General features: G+C 41.9%; 1 protein-coding gene across 1 annotated transcript in view; it reads left to right on the forward strand.

The window, feature by feature from the left end:
* The first annotated feature begins 308 nt into the window (after positions 1–308).
* MAPKAPK3 (MAPK activated protein kinase 3) overlaps positions 309–18,142 on the forward strand; it is a 72,190-nt gene continuing 54,356 nt past the window's right edge. The window contains exons 1-2 of the mRNA XM_074958295.1: positions 309–507; positions 2,215–2,561. Coding sequence (XP_074814396.1) covers positions 2,337–2,561 — 225 coding nt within the window. The 5' untranslated portion in view covers positions 309–507; positions 2,215–2,336. The remainder of the gene's footprint in view (positions 508–2,214; positions 2,562–18,142) is intronic.

Here is an 18,142-nt window from a genome sequence, read left to right on the forward strand (position 1 = left end):
GCTGGCTGGTCCCTGTGCATCCCCCATGGCTTTCTGGCACCCTGTGCCCCCCACTTGCATAGCTGGCTAGCACCCTGTGCATCTCCCCCTCCACAGCCCACTCTCCATGGTTGGCTGGTATCCTGTGTATACCCCCTGCCCCGGCTGGCTGGCACCCTGTGGCCCCCCACTCCCCACCATGGCTGGCTGGCTGGCACCCTGTGCATCACCCACCCCCCACACTCCCCATGGCTGGCTGGCACCCTGTGCCCCCGCCCCGCCTGGCTAGTACCCTGTGCATTCCCTCCCCTTCCCCGACAGCTGGCGCACCACGTGCTCCTGCCACTCCCCTGGGCCGCGTGTCTCCGCCGGGACCGGCTGTAGCAGGAAGGCGGGACCGGGACGTCACATGAGCGGCCGCCTCTCCTGGCTGCTGGGGGTACAGACCGCGCCGGACCCTGTGCGGGAGGCGGTCCGGGGCTGCACCAGCCCCGCCCCCCCCAACTCACCTGCGGCGGGCACATCAAGGTAACCCCCCCCCCCCCCCGAATAGTGCGGCGGGTAGGCTCACCTGGGCCCGTCCCGCCCCTAGCTCTGCGCGGGGCAGCCAGGTAACCTGCCCGGCTCTGCCCCTCCCACTGCCTGTGTCCTGCGGGAAGCCCAGATGGGTCCTCACCTGGGCCTTGCCTGTGTCCTGGGGGAAACCCAAGTGGGCCCTCACCTGGGCCCCTCCTTTCCACCTGGCAGGGCCCTGGGGGAAACCCAGGTGGGCCCACTCTTTTGTCCTTCCCCCCCACCTCTGTGACCTGGCCTAGAGGAAGCCCAGAGGGGCCCTCACCTGCCACCCAACTGTGCCCCAGGAAGCCCAGGTTAATCTCCCCTCCTCCTCCTATGCCCCAGAGTGCTCTAATTGTGGTAACTAGGTAACACCTCACCTGAGGTCTCCTCTCCTCCAGTCTGCTATAGGTTAGCCAGGTAACTTCTTACTTTGGGGCTCTCACTTGTGATTCTTCACCAGGGCAATCATTACCACCTCATCTTGGGGCCAGCTTTTCCACATATACCACCCCCCCCATCTTGGATGCTGAATTGGGGGTAGTCATGTACCTCTCATCTAGGGCCTTCACCCCCTTGAATTCTACAATAGAGCAGCTGGGTAAACCCTCACCTGAAGGCCTTCTTCCCCCATACCCTTGACCTGTGCACCAGTATGGCCACATAACTCCTCACATGTTTTACCCCACCCCTGAATTCTTCACCAGGGCAGCCAAGTATATCCTTAGGTGAAATGAAATACATGGATATCACCTGCCCCTCTTCTTGACCCAGCACTGGAGTGGCCAGGTGATTCTTCACCTAAGGTCCTTCTCCCCCCCAATCTGACTTCACCTAGTGACTACTCTTGCACTGGAATTACCAGGTAATCCCTTGGCTGGGGGCTTCCTTCTCCCAGCAACTTGTTCAATCCTATATCTTGGGAATTTCTTCCTTTTGACCTGTGCATTGGGATAGTCAGATTGCCCCTCAGCTGGGGACACCCTCCCCCCTGCTTTTTCTCCAGCTTATGTACCAGGGCAACTAGGCAACCTCTTATTTAGGGCTTCCTTCTATCTCTCTACCAATTCCTGTTCCTGAGTCGGTGATCAGTGACTCATTTGAAACCAGGTTCACTTAGGCCTGTAATTAATTGGGTGAGTTTGAACCTTTCAGTCACTGTTCAGTCCTGTTAGGCTGATATTCAGATCATAGGTAAAACTGTTTTCAACATTTATTAGAGATTGTAAGCTCCTTGGGGTATAGGGACTAGGGTGACCAGATGTCCCGATTTTGGGGGCTTTTTCTTATATAGGCACCTATTACCCCCCACCCCATGTCCTGATTTTTCACACTTGCCCTCTGGTTACCCTAATAGGGACCATCTTTTTGTTGTGTTTGTACAGCACGTGGCACAGTGGGGTCTGGGTCCATGGCTCAGGCCTCAGGCTCTTCCACAGTGTAGATAAATAGTGATTGACTGTTACCTGTGAATAAATGATTCAAGGCAACTTGGTCAAGTTCTTTATGCTGATAGGTGAAAGTTACTTTTCTGATGTGAACAGCCATCTTCAGTCATTTGTAAGTCTGGTATTGCCAGATGTCTAAATACGAAGAAGGGAGGAGAGAGAGGAGTTTGTGTAGGAGCGGAGTTTGATTCTACCAAGTACATTGCTAATATTTATTTGCGTTCTTGTTTAGGAAAACTGAGTGAAATACAACCAAATGGACTCCTCGAAGCACTTGCTTTGATCTGCTGAGTTGGGGGGAAATCGTACTGAGGATCTGGTGTCTACCTCTGTAACCTCTAACTTCTCAGTGCTATGGAACAAAGTGAGGGCGAGCAGGCACCCCAGCCAGAGAGTCATGAGGACAGCAAGAACAATGTGAAATCCTTGCCTGGGGGAGCTGGCCATGTCTGGGGAGAAATAAAAAAACATGCAGTTACAGATGACTACAAGCTCTCCAAACGGGTGCTAGGTTTGGGTGTTAATGGCAAAGTACTGGAGTGTTTTAACAAGGTGACAGAGCAGAAATGTGCTTTAAAGGTACGTAGACATTTCCTTGTATACATTTTTGAGGCCAAAGCTCATCTCTCAAAATCCCATAGAAGGCCATCTTTTCTGTTGATACCTAGGTAAAACAGAGATGGATGCATTAGAGATTCTTGGATATGTAAAGAGACAGTCTAGTGTAGCGGTATGTTGGTCCAAATTCAAGAGGTCTTTTTCAGACTGTTCCTGAGTGAGTTTCTGTAACAATTATCATTTATATAACTGACTGTGCTTTTCTACCTGGACTGAAAAACCCCAACCCATGAGTGGTTTAGCCAGGGTTTTTAATATGGATACTATGCAATCAACAGTCAGGAATCTGTTGCAATAGGTCTAGGGCCTGATGCCTTTATGTGTATTGCCAGTCTTCTGGTTTTCCGTTTTTAAAAAAAGTACTAAAGGGCAATTTGGATCCTGGAGTCCAAGACTTACAGTTCTGATGGAAAGGAGTCCCTGACAAATATTTGTCTGTTTGTTTTTCTTATAAAATATTTCTTAGGACTTTAAGGAGATTTTCTAGTTGTTGAATAAAAATTGCAGGGTGAGTGAGTAATTCCATTTTCTTATCTACTTCCAAAAGAGTAGGGCATCTGAAAACAGATCAGAGATATCCGGTTTGGGCAGATGTGTTTACCCACTTACCAATGATGAGCCAATATTAGGGTAATAAGTGTCATTTATATAAATAGAGAGGGAAACCTGCACTAATAAGTGTAGGGCTTACCTATCGGTTTGTGCAGTATTTAAGATTTCTTTTTTAATTACAAATTTAACCCTAATAGTGACAAAGTTAATCTTCAGTGAGTCTGTAAACAAGCATAAGCAACAAAATTCTGTGAACTGCCTCAGAATGCAGTACTGCTTCTTTTGCATTAATTGGGATAACTAGAATATCTAGAAGACTTCAGATACCCTTTTCTGTCCCCACCCTCAAACCCTGAATGCATTGGCAGAGAGTAGGACAAATCTGCTAGTGATCTTCTGGATGACTTGTTGAGGTATAGACAACACCTTGTCTCTAGCAGGCTGGACCTGAATTCTACAGCAAGGTTCTTGCATTCTGTAGTATGCTGGTTGGACAGTTTCATTTAAATTTTAAAAAAGAGACTTTTAATTGATTAAACATGAAAACATCAATTTGTACAGAAATGTGGCCTCAAAATAACGAAGGGACTAATTAATGCATTCCTCGCATTTTCAGTTTTCATGCTGATTTCTGTATTGACAATGCATAGTTGAATTGCAGAAGTTTATTAGGATGGAGTTGCAGGTTTTGGCAGGTGGGGGAATGTTGAGGCTTCTGGCACACAGGCAGGCATAGGAGGGTGTTTGAGATTGTTGGATAAGTACATTAGCTTGTTGCTTCTGATTAAAATGACCAGCAGTGAATCATGGAGTGTAGTTGTAGCCATGTCTGTCGTAGTGAATTAGTTAATATTGACACTTATTTAATTTTCAGACCTAACTCATTAAAATGAAGGGAACAATTAACATTCAAAGCTGTTTCGCTGTGTCTGCAGACTCAGGCAGGCCTCATTATATAAGTTTATGTTTGGCTCACATTTTCAAGGTTTTCATTGCAGCTCTAAGAGCTAGACATTTTTAAAATGTGAGCTTACTTTCTAGAGCAGTGGTTCTCAACCAGGGGTACACGTACCCCTGTGGGTGCGCAGAGGTCTACCATGGGGTACATCAACTCATCAAGATATTTGCCTAGCTTTACAACAGGCTACATATAAAGCACTAATGAAGTCAGTACAAACTAAAATTTCATACAGACACTGACTTGTTTATACTGCTCTATATACTATACACTGAATTGTAAGTACAATATTTATTTTCTGATTGATTTATTTTATAATTATATGGTAAATATGGAAAGTCCGCAAGTTTTCAGTAATAGTGTGCTGAGACACTTTTGTATTTTTATGTCTGATTTTGTAAGCAAGTAGTTTTTAAGGGAGGTGTAAGGGGGTATGCGAGACAGATCAGACTTCTGAAAAGGGTACAGTAGTCTGGAAAGGTTGAGAGTCTCTGTTTTAGAGCATGGTTCTGTGGTAATAGATGAATTTCAAAGCAAATTCTGTGACTGTGGAATCGTGTAATAAACTGCGTCCTGGATATAGATGTAATATTAAAAAGCTAATTCAATACTGATTAAGCTACAGAGAAGAATGTCAGAAATTAAAGGTAATGTGCTTTTTAACAGGCTTCCCTTTGCCTAATGAGCAGGAAGAACTAATGATGGAGGAAGAGATCTGAGACATCCAATTTAGAGGTTCCCTGTAATCAAAAATGAGGCTGAAAAATCAGTTAATCCCTTCAGTGCTAACATACTTAGGGCACAGAAAACCCCATCCCCTACCTCACCTCCCACATACACATACACAACCAAAACTATATTCTCTGTGATGTACCTGGTATATCACTGAAGTCCTGTTGTTATGTTCCAGTGGAATGTCTGCACTTCAGGGAGTGCTCCCTTTTTCTGCTGAAATGGCCAGAAAGGTGTTAAGATGTGTGTAAAGGCCATGGGGAGCTAAAACAGCAGCTGATGCCTTATTCTGTGTATACAGTTTTCACCACTATGGATCAGAGTGCCGAATACAAAATGAATTATGCAATTATGTAAAACTGCCCAATGGCTCAGAGTGCAGCCACTCCCAAAAAATGGCAAAGAAAAATATTACCATGGAAGGAGAGACAAAATGGTTTAATTGTCCTGAACAGAAGAATCTTGTATTGAGCCCTGACGATACTTACAGAGGTGGCAATGTTCAGGGACGATGTTGTCATTGTTTCACGGGGATCCTGAACCAAGCAGCACAAGTCCCTCTCCTGCTCCTCATGGGACCTCAGAACAGCCCATCCAGATAAAATAGCTGTGTAAAACCTTCTGGAAATATGTTCTGTTCAGAAACTCTGCTTTTATATTGTACAGTGTAGGGCTTGTCCTCCTTTTGGAGGAAATAGGCTCAAGAGTTCTCAGTTTACATAGCTCTCTATTCCCAAGCTGCATGTGATTGTCTCACATTGGTGGGGTTAAACAGTAGGTGCAGATGAATTATTTAAAAAAGACTCCCTATTTGACATGTAAATGTCAAAAGTAGAGAAATGCAAACGTTACCTTGTGTGTACTTTTTTTGTATAAGGAGCCAAAAGCTGAAAAGAGGGACAGAGGTGGGTATTTTTAAGGCTTTATTTGTGCGTGTTGTATAATACATAGTGTTTTCTACATAATGCCTGTGCACGCGCGCACCCACTTCCTCCATTACTTCTCTGCTCCCTGTTACCAAGCCCCCTGAACAAAATCAAAACCTCCTCTTGCTGCTGAAGGTAGAGCTTATCAATGGTAGGTTCTCTTTACCACCAAACTCTCCCATCAAAGCTGCCCCTGACTTGGCAGATGGCACTGCTTTCTGCCTGAAGGTTTTCTTTCACAAGGGAACAAAGCCAGCACAGAGCTTACTCAATGGAAGGAATTTTTACGGAGGTACTCAAGAGAAAAACTCTTGAAGAGGCAGAAACATTCATCCACAGAGCCATGTGTCAGTCAAGCACTACATATTATAATTGGGAGGTCTCTGTTGTCTCCTTTAGTCCATGCCTGTAATTGGAACTAGTTAGAATTTCACTAATCATTTTAGACTGGGAAAACACAAGGCATCCTCCCAGGATACTGCAGGGGCTCTAACTGTGGCGTTGCTTATTTTTCTGAAGTGTTATGTGGCTTCGTTTACTCTGCTTGGCATAGTGTTCTGTTATACGCTTTTTAAAAGTGCTGTCACCTTTGCTTCCATTAGATTGAAATGCCACCCACACTGCTGCCACAGTTAAGAAAATCTAATCTGGCTACTTGCTTATACGTGTAATGACACGTTGGCTGTACAGCAATGTTTCCAAACAATAAGGGTGGAGGAGTAAACAAACTGGTCTGCAGGACAGTGGCGTTCTAGAAGGCAATTTTGAGTAGTCCACACATCTATTATTTTTCTACTGGGTAGGCAACTAACCTAGATTCAGTTCCATAACTTAGGTGATGTTAGAAGCCCTCCTGCATTTTTGTCCCTTCCTTTGTGTCCTGACCCCATTCTTCATAGTTCTACTTCGCTGTGGAGCTAGACTTGGAGAAAATGCTGATACTTAACTTCCCTTCTCCTCGCAAGCTCTCTATTATGTCCTTTCCTTATGGGGATAAAGAAATCTGGGCCAGCTTTCTACCTGGGACAAAGATGATAAACATGAGGGTTACTGAAAGTTGCCTTCTTGAAAAAGGCCAGTGGTTCTCAACGCTTTTTTTTCTTCTTCTGTGGAATGAGAATCACAAAGTGGTCAAAAAAATCATCCCATGACCCACCCTATCCCACAAAGCTCTGTGGAACTGAGAATGATGTGATTTAGGTTTATAGGATGGAGATTGTGGATCAAAAAAGGTGAGGAGGCTGGAGGGTCTTCTGGGTCATGGAGACTTTTCTGTGCTTGCACAGTGCTCAGTTCCAGGGTGGCGATGAACTGCTGCTAGTGGATGAGAAGCTGGTCAGATAGATCGTTAGAGCACTGCTTCCTCTTGCCCTGGAGCCTAGCACTGTGTGGAGGGAGAAAACAGCTTTCCTCAGACTGTGGGGTGGATAGCATCAGCAGGAGTGAGCCTCTTCTTTCCTTTTGTCACTGGGCTCTCACTGTATCCTGGTGGGTTGGAGCATTTTGATACACTACGAAAAAGGACTGAAATGGCAGAGTGGCTGCCTGTGACTTTTTCCCTCCTGCGCGCGCGCGCGCACACACACACACTATACACTAACAGCCTCCATCTTGGTTAGGGCAACGTGAGTTGGGTGTATGAATGGGCCTGCTCCCTCAGGTCTTCTAGCTTAGAACAAACTAGGCTGTCACCTTCTGGCTGCTGGAAAAGTTAAGAGTTAGAGATTATGGCTCCCCATAAGCTAATGGCCAGACATCCTGCCCTGAGAACATAAGGACTTATAAAAACATGAGAGGCCATACTGGGTTAGACCAAAGGTGCATCTAGCCCAGTATCCTGTCGTCCGACAGTGGCCAATGCTGGGTGCCGCAGAGGGAATGAACAGAAAAGATAATCATCAAGTGATGTATCCCCTGTTGCCCATTCCCAGCTTCTGGGAAAGCAGGCCTTGAATTCACATCAGAACAGCTCAGCAACAGGAAACTTACCTATATTGCAGGTAACCTTTGCTTTCTTAAGTGCGTTTTTTATTATTACCTGAGAGGGTAATAAGTTTGAGAGAGAGAATACAAAGTTCATATGAGGGTAGCATTTACAGAGTGCAAAAAATGTGCAGTTTTACATGACTGAGACCAAGACAGTGAATCAGCATTTTCGAAGTGCAAATGTAGGCAACGGTTATGATTGTAGTGCATAAAATCATTGCCATTTTCCTGAGATGTTTGGGCTGGCATTTTCCTGTGAAGGATCAATACCTTTGCTTCTTGAAGAATGTGGAAGTGATTTTCAGCTGATGATTTGATACAGAACGATAAATGTTAGCAAGTTTCCTGGTTGATAGAAGTTGGTATTAAATCTCTTTCCATTGAAGTCATCCTTTAGAGTGAAGAATTCCAACTGTGTAACAGTGCAAAACAACACTGTGCAACATTTTAGGACAGGAAATAAGAATGCTGTGTCATACTGAAACTGCAGGGGAATTCAGGGTGTCAGAATATAATTATCGGAGTTGGAATTTTGTGAAGGGTGTAAGAGTGATTGTGTTTTGTAGGTGGAATTTTAGGGCTTCCGACTACAGGACACTTCATCTTAATCTCATCCTTTTTTTTTTTTAACCCTTGCCATCTGTTTAAACCAGTCTGTCTCATTGGTACAGGACTCCTAGAATCATTATCACAAACGATTACATGTAATAAGCTCCAGTTCCAGGGAGCTAATGGGATGAGGGAGAAGGCAGATGCTGGGTGAAACAAGCATACTTCAGGAAGATTCCACCTGAACTGGAGTAGAACCTAAAATATGGATAGTGTGAGACTGGTACCCTGAACTTTGTTCTTAGATGCCAAGCCCAGAACATATATGAAATACCTAAAATAAACATCCACTGGGTGGATAGTGGATTATTTTATCTGTTCCAAGAAACTTTTTGCAAATCAATGGGTTACTTGAAATAACAGGATCTTCAAGCACTTACCTGTCTGCAGTTGGTCTAGAACTGCTGCATCTTATGGACTAGTTGTTTTGGTTTGGTTATCAGTGGAGTTTGTCAATTGGCTTGCACTTTACAGATGTAAATAAGTTGGTTAGTCTAGTGGTCTCTTGTGCTTATTGCCAGCCTGGGCTGATTTCTAACCATAGAAGAGTTATATAATAGGGGTATAGCAGGTGGAAGCTAACTCATCAAGCCTGTAAGGTGGAAATGCAGAAAGAAAGGGGATGCTGTAAAACGATTAAGGTCTCTGTGAAAAGCAAGCTGTATTGCTGCTTCCTCTGCTTTTTATGTTCTCTTGTAGTGTGCCAACAAGCTGAAACATGTTCCATCCAGACATGTGTAGTAACAAAGCTTAGGAAGATCAAGGCGTGTCCCTGTGGTTTCAAGCAGATTTGAAGATCTGAAAAACTGTTACAGATACAAATCTTATCATGTGCGTCTGTCTGTCTGTCCATCAGACCTGACTAAGATCTCTCTGTTTTAGGAATAGATGACCCTTCTCCCCATCTCTCCCCCTTTATAGTCTAAATCCTTCTGTTCCATTTAACGACAGTAGTTCACTACTAATTCACACTGACTGGGCATCTCATTACAGATAACTGGATTTCCATATCAGCTTTAATGTAAGCACCCAGTAAGCTAGAATAACAAAATGTTCATTTATTTAGCAAGTCTGCTCCAGTTTTAATTACGTCTGGTAATACGTCGCAGCAGAGGGATGCCTGAACAGGAACGTCTGATCCAGCCTTCTGCAATTTGAGGAAAATCACATCCTCCTTTGAATGTCAAGGCTCAGGCCTGTTTCTCCTTCATAGTGCACTAGTAAACATGGTACAGTATCTTGTGTACAAGTAATGCAGTCTTAGAAAAATGAGGAGTCCTGCTAGCCCTCTGCTATTAAATCTCTGCCCAAAAAATGGGGAGAGACCCCAATTTTCCTGTGTTAAAGTGATAGGGAGCACAGATTAGCAACATTCTGCGGTAATTGGGACCAACATGCACCTAAGGCACTTAATAGATAAAAGTGCTTAGCATACATAGAATGTTTAATATTAATATTTTAATTGTATATTAAGTGAACCAATTTAAAGCAGATGTAAATTGATCAGTTCACATCTGTACAGCACTCCATTCTAAAATATTTTGCGAACTACATTTCATTCACTCTTGAAAAGCAGCCATTGTTAGCATGAAATGTTTATTGTTCCATATTATGGAATAATAGCTACACTCCCATTTTTTTTTCTTGATTTTCCTGACTTAAAGATGTATTTAATTTAAAAAGTCAAACTGTTTAGGACTATGCGTAATGTACCAATGGCAATGGTTGCTGTTTAGCAGTCCTTATTTCTTTTGCCACAATAAGAGTTTGTTGAACTGCTCAGCTTCATGGTTTTAATACTGCACGTTCCACATGGAAACCTTCTTGAACAGCAATGTGGTGTACATGTGTCCAGTGATGGGACTAGAGTAGAAACCTATTTGACTGGAAAACCATGAGAACGTCTCTTTTTTTAACCAATGGAACCAACAGCCTCTCAGGATTAGAGCATATAAATTGTCTGGATTCTGGTACTTTTACACAGACTTCCTAAGTATTTAAGATGATTCAAAGCTCTCTTAATGAGATTAAGCTATAACTCCCTTGCATTTTAATACCTCTAAACTGAAAGGAGGAAAGAATTCTAGTTCAGCCTGCTAATCGGCCCTGGGCTTCCTATTTTCTGAATCTTTACAATATGGCATTTCATGCTGAGGCGTTTAAAAACTGCTTTGAGAGAAATAGCAAACACAAAATGTTTAAAATTAATTTATTCCAAAGCAACTTTAACAATGCCAAACTTTTGATAAAATAGTCTGAATGTTTCATCTTTAAAATGTAATTTCAGACACAACCAAGCTGGCCAAAGAGCCAAAGCTTATTAAAGTTGCACTGTTCTCGGGTCTGACCTATTGTCAGTTCACAGGCCTTTTCCCAAAAATATTAGGTCTTCCCAATTCCTGTTCTGAGTGTGCTAAAGGTTAAGTAAAAGGCCCTCAAGCAGCTTGTGGCATTTGAGTCAGCTACTGTCTGGGACAGATTTATTATGCCTATTTCAAGGGTGGAGTTGAGAAGTGCAGAATTCTGTTGGAATGCACTGCTAAAACATACAAACTCAGGGCCCCATCTCTGGAAGCCACAGAGAGTAGCTAGAATGGTATCATTTGGTTGCTCTCCATTGAGATTTTGGCTACTGAGAGTGATTTGCCTTGTGAACTAGCCGTGATGCCCCTAAGAGTCAATATCTCTGTTATCCCTTACAAACACGTGAGTAGGTAAGGTAACTTATAACCATTATTGGTTTTCAGTTAAATATTTTTTTGAGGGAGAGGAGAGAGGGAAATGCCTGGATGGTGAACTACTAGTGTCTTTCTTGCACACTGTGCTGTGCATATATATCCTGAAAATCTAGGATCTCTCTAAGGTTTATGGCAGATTGGATATTACTGTTGTGGGATATTTAAAGCCGTGTTCACAATACCATAGGGTTTAGTGCACAATAGAAGCCCTGCTACCAAAACATTCTCCTTGTTTGCAAGTCTGTGTGTCTGTTTGGGGGCTTGTTTGTTGTTTTTACCAAAAACTTAAAATCCTAATTTTTTTTCTTTTAAGAATTCATTTCTCACAGGGCTTTATAACGATTCCGGTTTCCCACATGTTGCTTTCAGTCAATGTGGCTTTGTCAAAAGCAGTCTGGTTGCCACAGCAACAGAGTTGTTAATAGCAAAGATGTCATTGCCTGAAGGTGGGGAGAGGGGGAGGGTGGGTTTCTCTGGCTCAGCTGCCTCTCCACAGTAGAAGCTCCTGCTGGAGCCACACTACAGTACAAGGTCTCCATTGTTTTTGTGAGGAGTAAAAGCCTTTTATTTTGTTCTCTTCCCTTTCCAATCAATTTACAATCAAAATTTGACACATGGGAGGGTGACGGGGCTTGACATTGGCTTGATAGTCTGAAGCGTTCCTGTTCTTTCAGACTCTCCAATCTCAAGGATACTGCTGTTGTCCTCTGTGTTTAAAAGAAAGTTTCTGTGAACAACAAAGCACTTGCATACATGCAGAACCTGCAGCGTTCAGTTTGTGTTTATAACTAAAATAACACATGGATGCGCCATCCTCTTTCCCTTTAGCTAACAGCCTTTTTATGAAGGTAGTGTGAAAAATGATCTATCCCTTCACCCTGTGCTGTAATATGAAACCAAGAGGACGCTTAAAGGGCATTGGGTTTTCAAAGGAACCTAATGATGGGACTTGGACACCTAACTCCCTTAGGAAAATCCCATTCTTAAACAGCGTGTTACTTTATTAATATTTAGTGAACCTGTAGAATTCTCTGCTCCAATAAGTCAGTGAGACCAACACTATGAGGATTTTAAACGGGATTGGGTCATGTTTATGAACCTTAATGAAATGTGTATCTCTGCAAGAAAGTTGTACAAACTTTTGTTTTGAAACTAATAAAGTGCTATGAAAGTCCTTTGTGTTAGTTTGCAGTGATATTACCCATGCTTCAGGGAAGTAGCTGATTCTCTCTCTTTCCCTGCTGCTAAATATACCACCTCAGCAAATATAGCATTCTGCTAGCCAAGGAGAGAGAGAGAAGCTAGGCTCTGATTTTGCAAGTGCTTATGGACATTTCTCATGTCATTCACATGCATAAAGTTATGCACGTGTAAGAGCTTGTCCACAGGGAGAGGTTATTCTGTACTGTAGGAATCCTCCAGTTATGTACACAAATAATCTGGGTAGCAAAAGGGAAAATCTGTGCATTGTCTGTATCTGTTATGCTGGAATTTGTTGTTTTACAAGGTAAACCTCTTGCAGGATTAACTGGGTTGTGTCTCATTAGGTTCTTCACTTTACAGTATTTGGAAATTGACAGGATTTCCAGCACCAGAGAGAGAGAGCGAGAGCTGGGGAACGTTGATTAATGTAGAAACCGTCTCAGTTATGTACTAGTGTAGTTGTGGCCATGTCAGTCACAAGAGCTGTGTGTGGCTGGAAAGCTTGTGTCTCTCACCAACAGAAGTTGGTCCAATAAAATATATTATCTCACCACCTTGTCTTTCTAGAACTGTACTAGGTAATTTGCCTTAACCATTTTGTAGTGTTCAGTTATTTTTTTAAAAAAGATTTTTTAAAATATGTTTGTCAGGAAATTATGTGTATCCTGTAATGTGGGGTGGAGTGCCGAGGAGAAATTTTAGGAAGGACATGAAGACTTGAAGAGGAACAGTGGTCCAAGACTGGACCCTGGAAGAGGGTATTAGTATAAAGTGAGAATAGACTGGGTGGAAGTTCATTAACAATAGGAGGTGAAAGTATTGATGATAGCTGCTGAGTGTGTTGTGTCTCACATGTCAGTTTTTGCATGATTAATGATATGAGTGCTGTGATCTCCAAATGCAGATGTTGTCGGTATTGGAAGGATTGAGGGGAATTATGTGTGTTTGTTTTGATTTTTATTTTTTATATTGCAGTATACCATTTTAATTCAAGCCTATGGGGACATTCAGTGTATATATTCTAAACAACTTTATTTTGTAACAAAACAACAACATTGTGTATGTTCTGCATATGACTACTTCACCCCACTGCAGCTTCTCTGTGGAAACCTTAATCAGTTAGAGACAAGGTGGGGGAGGTAATATATTTTATTGAACCAACTTCTGTGGATGATAGACAAGCTTTTGAGCTACACAGAGCTGCTCCTCAGGTCTGGGAAAACTACATGAAGTGAATTAAGACACTCCTTTCTCCCTTCTAGGATTAGTCTAGTGACCTGTATTTGAGCATTCTTAGAGCAGGGGTTCCACCATCCTTCCTCTCTTGAGCTTCTGTTAGTCAATAGCCTGTCCAATAATGATAGCCAGTCAGGCTCCTCCTTTCTCTGTTGCTTAATGAAATGCTAATTATCTGGTATTGGGAAGGAGAGGGAAATCAGTTATTACGCTCTCACTTGCACTGTGGTTCAAATGGTTCTTCATTTGAACAAACTGAACCAGAACTTCAGGTAACTTGTTTCAGTTACATGCAGTTTCTTTTACATATGCTTTTGTGCCCAAGTGATGGGTATGGCAAATATCCAACATGCAGTTGGTAAGAAGTAAAATAGTAATGGCTGTGTTTTTAATAAGAAAGTTCAGTGACATGGGTATGACAACCTAGCCATGTAAGGGAATATTTAAGTGTGTGAAAAATCCTAGAGCAGATTTTACGGCATTTTAAGTGATAGAACTTCAGAATCTGAGCAAAATGAAGACAGCTATTTTACTCATTGTGTGGGAATGGGTGCTTCTGACTATGCTGCTTCAGTCAGAAAGGGAAGAGTATAAATATGTTCGTGGAGTAAGTGGGGGAAATGGAGAGGGAGACACTCTTAAATACATTTCCTAGAGCTGTGCAACGTATCTAGTTTCTTCCTTGCAGTAGGTTAGGGACTGAAGAGATTGGAAAAATGTTCCATATTCTTTGAGATTTTGTTTTACTGCCACTACCTTTTTGGACTTGTTTGCAAAATGGTGCAGTGGAGAGGGCATTGGACACCCTGGCAATAGACACCCTTAAAATATTTTAAATAATTGCTGCTTCTCAGATTGGGAGAAAGTAGCATTAGTAATTCTTTAGGGTAGTATTTTAAAGTATGATTTATTGGCAGAGCTGTTAGTCTACTGTGTTTACCGTAATGAAATGGAAACAGTTGATGCACATGGGATTCTGAGATTAGGCTTAAATGTAAAATACACAGAGGCTGAGGACAGTAGGCTTTTAAATGTTGAAGACAGTAGAAAACCTGAGATGGTAACAAAATTTGGTGGCGAGGAGTAGTATACAAGAGGGCAAGAGATCAGACCAGGAATAAAATTGACTGGAGGTAGTGGGAGACGGGATAGGCAGCAGTGGAAGATTTGGCTAGCCAAGGGCAATGCTCATCTAGGATGGTCTAGTCTAGGTTTCATAGCATGAAGGGTGGACCATAGAGTACTGCATGGATACTTAGGCCCCAGTGTTGCAGATTTACATACATGCTCAAGTTTAGCGACATGAGTAGTCCCACTGAAGTAGACTCAAATACTAATGTCTAAAGATAAGTATATTGTGTATATCTTTGCAGGACTGGGGCTTTAGTTTACATTTTCCTGTTAGTTCTATTGAGTATTATGATTCTTCACAACTCAGATAGATGTAGGTTTCATTTTTAGAAGATACGCACTATACATTTTTAAGTGATTTATTCTGAAAACTTTTCAGATTAGTTTTACAGCTATATCAGAAAATGAATGATTGTTTGGTTATTTTATTTACCACAGGTAATTGAAGCAGATATTTATGAAGTCAGTGGGAGGTGAACTATCTCCAATTCAACAAGTTAATCGTTAATATTTGGAGGATTTTCTTGCCATGCTGTATTAGGAGGAGAACATCACCAGACAAACATTTAAATTGTTTTATTTAAATAAAACAACAACATTATGTATTATGGACTTTTTTTCTTCAACAGCAAACATAATATTTTGACAAAACAAGCATATGAATTTTTGAATGTAGTGTGACAAAGTTCCTCCTCTACCTTGGTGGGTCTTGCGCTTATTGGTGGATTTGCTCGCCTCGGAGATTCAGGGCAGCCCTCAGTTTGGCCGTTTTTGTGAACCCACAGTCCAGGTAAACTCCTCCTGTGTCTGATCAGGAGTTGGGAGGTTTGGGGGAAACCCGGGCTCACCCTCTACTCCGGGTTCCAGCCAAGGGCCCTGTGGAATGCAGCTGTCTAGAGTGCCTCCTGGAACAGCTGTGCGACAGCTACAACTCCCTGGGCTACTTCCCCATGGCCTCCTCCCAACACCTTCTTTTTCCTCGCCATAGGACCTTCTTCCTAGTGTCTGATAATGCTTGTACTCCTCAGTTCTCCAACAGTACGCGTTCTCACTCTCAGCTCCTAGTACCTCTTGCTCCCAGCTCCTCACACGCATGCCACAAACTGAAATGCGCTCCTTTTTAAACCCAGGTGCCCTGATTAGCCTACCTTAATTGATTCTAGCAGCTTCTTGATTGGCTGCAGGTGTTCTAATCAGCCTGTCTGTCTGAATTGTTTCCAGAAAGTTCCTGATTGTCCTGGAACCTTCCCTGTTACCTTACCCAGGGAAAAGGGACCTACTTAACCGAGGGCTAATATATGTGCCTTCTATCACTCTCCTGTAGCCATCTGGCCGGACCCTGTCACAGTAGTTAAACATTCAGGTTTTTTAAAATCAGGTTTGTTTTTGTTAAAATTGTTTTTAACTGAAATAGTTAAATGAAGTATTTATTTAAAAAAAAACAACCCGAAAATTAAATTGACTATGTTAGCCAGGTCAACATGAGAAATTTAAAATATTGACTTCTGCAGCTAACTCAGTCATTTTCACCATCATTTTCCTGTTTGTTCGTAGTCTGGAAAAGAAAATAAGCTTTCCTGCTTTTTCAGGTCCCAAACGATTTCTCCATTTGGAATGAATTAGACCAAAGGAAGAAAATTATTCTTTCTACACCAGCAGAAGAAGCTATTGCTGTTAAAAGTGAGATTATCCCTTCAACAGTCTCTGAATCCAAGTGCTTAAGTGACTTCCATCAGCTCACTGGTGTGACTGTCTTTAAAACATCATCAGCAAACATATATTTCTTGAATGGTTCACTCTTAGCTCTGAAGTTTATTATAGTTGGCATTATGGAGGGATGATTGCTGGATGTCCATGTCACAGCCAACTCCTCTTCTTCAGTAGCTAAGGTTTGACCCTGGTACTGAGTATTAAGAATATTTGCTAGAAAAAGAGCTGAAGATAGTGCTTGTCCCATTTGTTTTTTTAATGCTTGTAATTTAACTCCATCATTGCATATTTCTCTTTTTAAGATCTCACTCAGTTCCTTCCAAATTTCAACAGCGTCAGCAATAAAACAGCTATTTCCCTGCATTTTGTTCAAGGCTACAGAAATAGGCTTCAGGATACTCAGCATGTATTCAACATTTCTCTTAAGCCCAATGTTGAGAACTTTGGCTGTGACAGTGCCATCTGTTTTTTCACAATTTTGTTCACAAAGTGTCATCAGATTAGGCCAGTTCTTGATCTAGTGCTCAAAACAGTCCACTCCTGAGTTCCATCACACGTCTTGTGGGAGAGTGAGCTTGATTCCTCCCACTGTTTTCAGAGCAGCTGCTGCAAAGTGGTTGTTACGGAAGTATTTTGCAGTTTCAACGACATTAGCCTTTATTTCTGGAACACTGAAGCCTTTGGCTAGGAGGTGCATCAAATGAGCACTGCAACTGTATGTTATTATCTTGGGACTCTCTTTTAAATAATTTCTTCTCATCTTGGATACATTTGCAGCATTGTCTGTGACCAAGCTGCATACTAGATATTTGCATTTTTTTTCACAGTTTGTTATAGCTTTTGCTGCTGCTACTTGTAAGTATTCTGCTGCGTATGCATTTCCTGATGTATCAATTGTTTCTGTAAGGAAGACATTCCCTTATTCTGTTGTCACACAAGCACATACAACAGGATCATTGTGGACATTGCTTCACCCATCAAGACCTAGGTTAACAATTTCACCCTCTAAACCTTTTGCATGCTGCTCAATTTCTCTTTCATACACTTTATCCAGCAATTTGCTTGCGACATCTGTTCAGTTGGGTGCACTGTATCCTGGTCTTAATGACTGAACCATATTAATGAAGTGTGGGTTCTCAATCAAATGGAAAGGAGAGTTTGTTGCATAAACAAACCAGGCAATTTTTTCATCAATTAACTCTTTTTCTAATCTGCTGGTTCTTATCACAAACTTATCGATGGTGGTTTCTGGATGATGGAGATTTTTTTTTCTTTTTGCTATAGGTGATATACTGTGGCTATGTGACATACATGATGTGACTGAAACAGTGTCATTGGCAGATAACTCTGAAACTATAGAAAATGATGGTGATCTGGAAGGTGGATAGTCTTCAGAATACTGTATGTTGAGGATGGATTCTCCTAAAGAAAATAAGTCAATGCGGTTATTTAATTATTATTACCATACTGCTCATTTAGTATTACTCATTGCATTCACTGACGCTCAGTACTACTTTAAAGGTGAAATTGTAAAAGGAAGATCTGCCTGCCTATTTCAGCTATTTATTTTTTTATCACAACTGCATCTAAAATGATTGTACCATAGAGTAACAACTATATTTTTTGCTCAAACATGAGAATTCAAGAATAGTCCAGAAGGAAGACAGGCAGTCCTTAAGAAAGAAGTATGAAATAAAAAAGTTTTACCAACCTGAAGAGCCTGTATGATCAGACATGTATGTTCCTTTCATCGTCTTTCAA

Source organism: Natator depressus, chromosome 7 (assembly GCF_965152275.1).
Source record: "Natator depressus isolate rNatDep1 chromosome 7, rNatDep2.hap1, whole genome shotgun sequence".
NCBI lineage: Eukaryota > Metazoa > Chordata > Testudines > Cheloniidae > Natator > Natator depressus.